The sequence below is a fragment of the Mandrillus leucophaeus genome, unplaced genomic scaffold (genome assembly GCF_000951045.1).
Source record: "Mandrillus leucophaeus isolate KB7577 unplaced genomic scaffold, Mleu.le_1.0 Scaffold43, whole genome shotgun sequence".
Classification (NCBI taxonomy): Eukaryota; Metazoa; Chordata; class Mammalia; order Primates; family Cercopithecidae; genus Mandrillus; species Mandrillus leucophaeus.
This window is the reverse complement of record NW_012104587.1, coordinates 214,592-216,513: the sequence shown is the minus strand read 5'-3', so window position 1 is coordinate 216,513 and position 1,922 is coordinate 214,592. Positions and strand designations below refer to the sequence as shown.

Here is a 1,922-nt window from a genome sequence, read left to right as displayed (position 1 = left end):
GGGGGCGGGGCGGAGCGGGTGGGGCCGAGCTCGGGCCGCTAGGATGCTGCGTCTCTGGAGATGGGAGGTTAGCAACCATTGCCCTCCTCCCAGGCCAGGACCCTCATGCCTTCTAATTGCATTTTTCCGAATCCCGCAGTGGCATCTTCCTTACTTTGTCCATCCTCCGGGCTCGCGATCTTCCTTCCGGAGCCATGTCAGAAGGAGTGGACTTGATTGATATATATGCTGACGAGGAGTTCAACCAGGTGAGGGGTCATCAGGAGCTTTGGGATTTTCCTTGATCATCTGAGGAATCATTTTCAGCAAACTGGCAGTGGTTTCAAGCTGTACCAGTTCTAGGCTTGAACACGCGTCTATCCGGTCTAAAATTTTTCCCCTGCAGAAACTTTAAAGACTACACTGCCTTCCTCTTTATGTTAATTTGAAGCTCCAGGCTTAATTTTAAAGGCTTTGATTTAAGAGCAAATAAAAAGCAGGTGTAATAGAATGGTGAATCAACCTGTAGAATTTACTCCCCAGGAAGCCAAAGTTGGATGTCAGACTAACCACACTTAAAAATCAAAAGTACATTTGCTACAGTATTCATGAGGACAGTGTTGATACCTGTTCCTTTACATTCTCAGCCTGCAGCTGGAGAAGTATAGTCCCCACCACCGAAACAGTGCAAAGACAAAGTAGAAAAGATAACTTTAACATTTAGTTTCAACTCCATTCCAATTAAGTTTTACTTGCTTTTATAAGTAGTTTGACTCCAGTCATGAGAAGTCCACAGGCATTTTGGTATAATAAATTGTATTGATTAACTTTAGTCTTTCTAGAGGGAATAAAAGGGTAAAGACGTTAGACACACCATTTAGATGACAGATACAGACTCATGCACAGACCCTCAGTTGGATTTGTTTTTATTGTACCAGGGAACATTATACAGAAATTTATCTAGAGCTGGGCACGGTGACTCTTGACTGTAATCTCAGCTGCTCCAGAGGTTGAGATGGGAAGATTGCTTAAGGCCAGGAGTTCAATACCAGCCAAGGCAACATAACAAGATGCAGTCTCTACAAAAATGTAAAAAAAAAAAAAAAAAAAAAACAAAAGGGGGGGCCTGGGCCCGGAATCCCATCTGCTCTGGAGAGTGAGGCAAGAGGTACTCCCTGAGCCCAGGAGTGCAAGGCTGCAGTGAGCCATGATTGGGCTGCTGCACGCTATCCTGGGCAACAGAGCAAGATCCTCCTGACTCTTAAAAACACAAGAAAAATTCTCTCAAAGGAATAATCTTCCATGCAGTTCAGTTTTTCCGTCTTGAGGTCAGTTCTCAAGAATGTTCCAAAGTTTCTATTGAAAACTTACTAATATGTTGCCTGGGTTATTTTCAGCACCATTCTACATAAGTTAAGCTGGCTCTTCCCATTTGCATCTTCCAGTGGGTACACATAAGGACCTGGTAAGAGCGAGTAATGAATGCGCTAGAAAAGGAATGTTCCCTGGTTGGACCCTGACTTTGATAGAAGGCAACAGAAGAGGCGGATACATGCCATTTATTTTTCACTTGGCATAAGTTTACATTAAAGTCTATTTTTTGATGCATTATGGATTTGTAACGTGGAAATTATAAACCATACACAAAAGTAGAATAATACATTGTACTCATTATACAGCTTCACCAATTGTACATTTTAATGGCAGGTTTCTTGTCTCTGCTCTGGCTAACTATGGTCCTTTAAATATACCTGCTGGTTGTCTTAAATACATGAATTTTCCTCTTTTTTTTTTTTTCTTTTTTCTTGAGACGGAGTCTCTCTGTCACCCAGGCTGGAGTGCAATGGCGCGATCTCGGCTCACTGCAACCTCTGCCTCCCAGGTTCAAGCGATTCTCCTGCCTCAGCCTCCTGAGTAGCTGGGACTACAGGCGTGGGCCACCA

General features: G+C 43.4%; 2 protein-coding genes across 4 annotated transcripts in view; one reads left to right on the top strand and one right to left on the bottom strand.

Moving 5' to 3' along the window:
• SDHAF2 (succinate dehydrogenase complex assembly factor 2) overlaps positions 1-1,922 on the bottom strand; it is a 29,062-nt gene that overhangs the window by 22,884 nt on the left and 4,256 nt on the right. The gene's annotated exons all lie outside the window — the stretch shown is intronic.
• The window catches only part of CPSF7 (cleavage and polyadenylation specific factor 7, 59kDa), a 41,814-nt gene continuing 39,932 nt past the window's right edge, over positions 41-1,922 (top strand). For both annotated transcript variants that reach the window (XM_011993338.1, XM_011993337.1), the window contains exon 1: positions 41-248. In XM_011993338.1, coding sequence (XP_011848728.1) covers positions 195-248 — 54 coding nt within the window. In that variant the 5' untranslated portion in view covers positions 41-194. The remainder of the gene's footprint in view (positions 249-1,922) is intronic.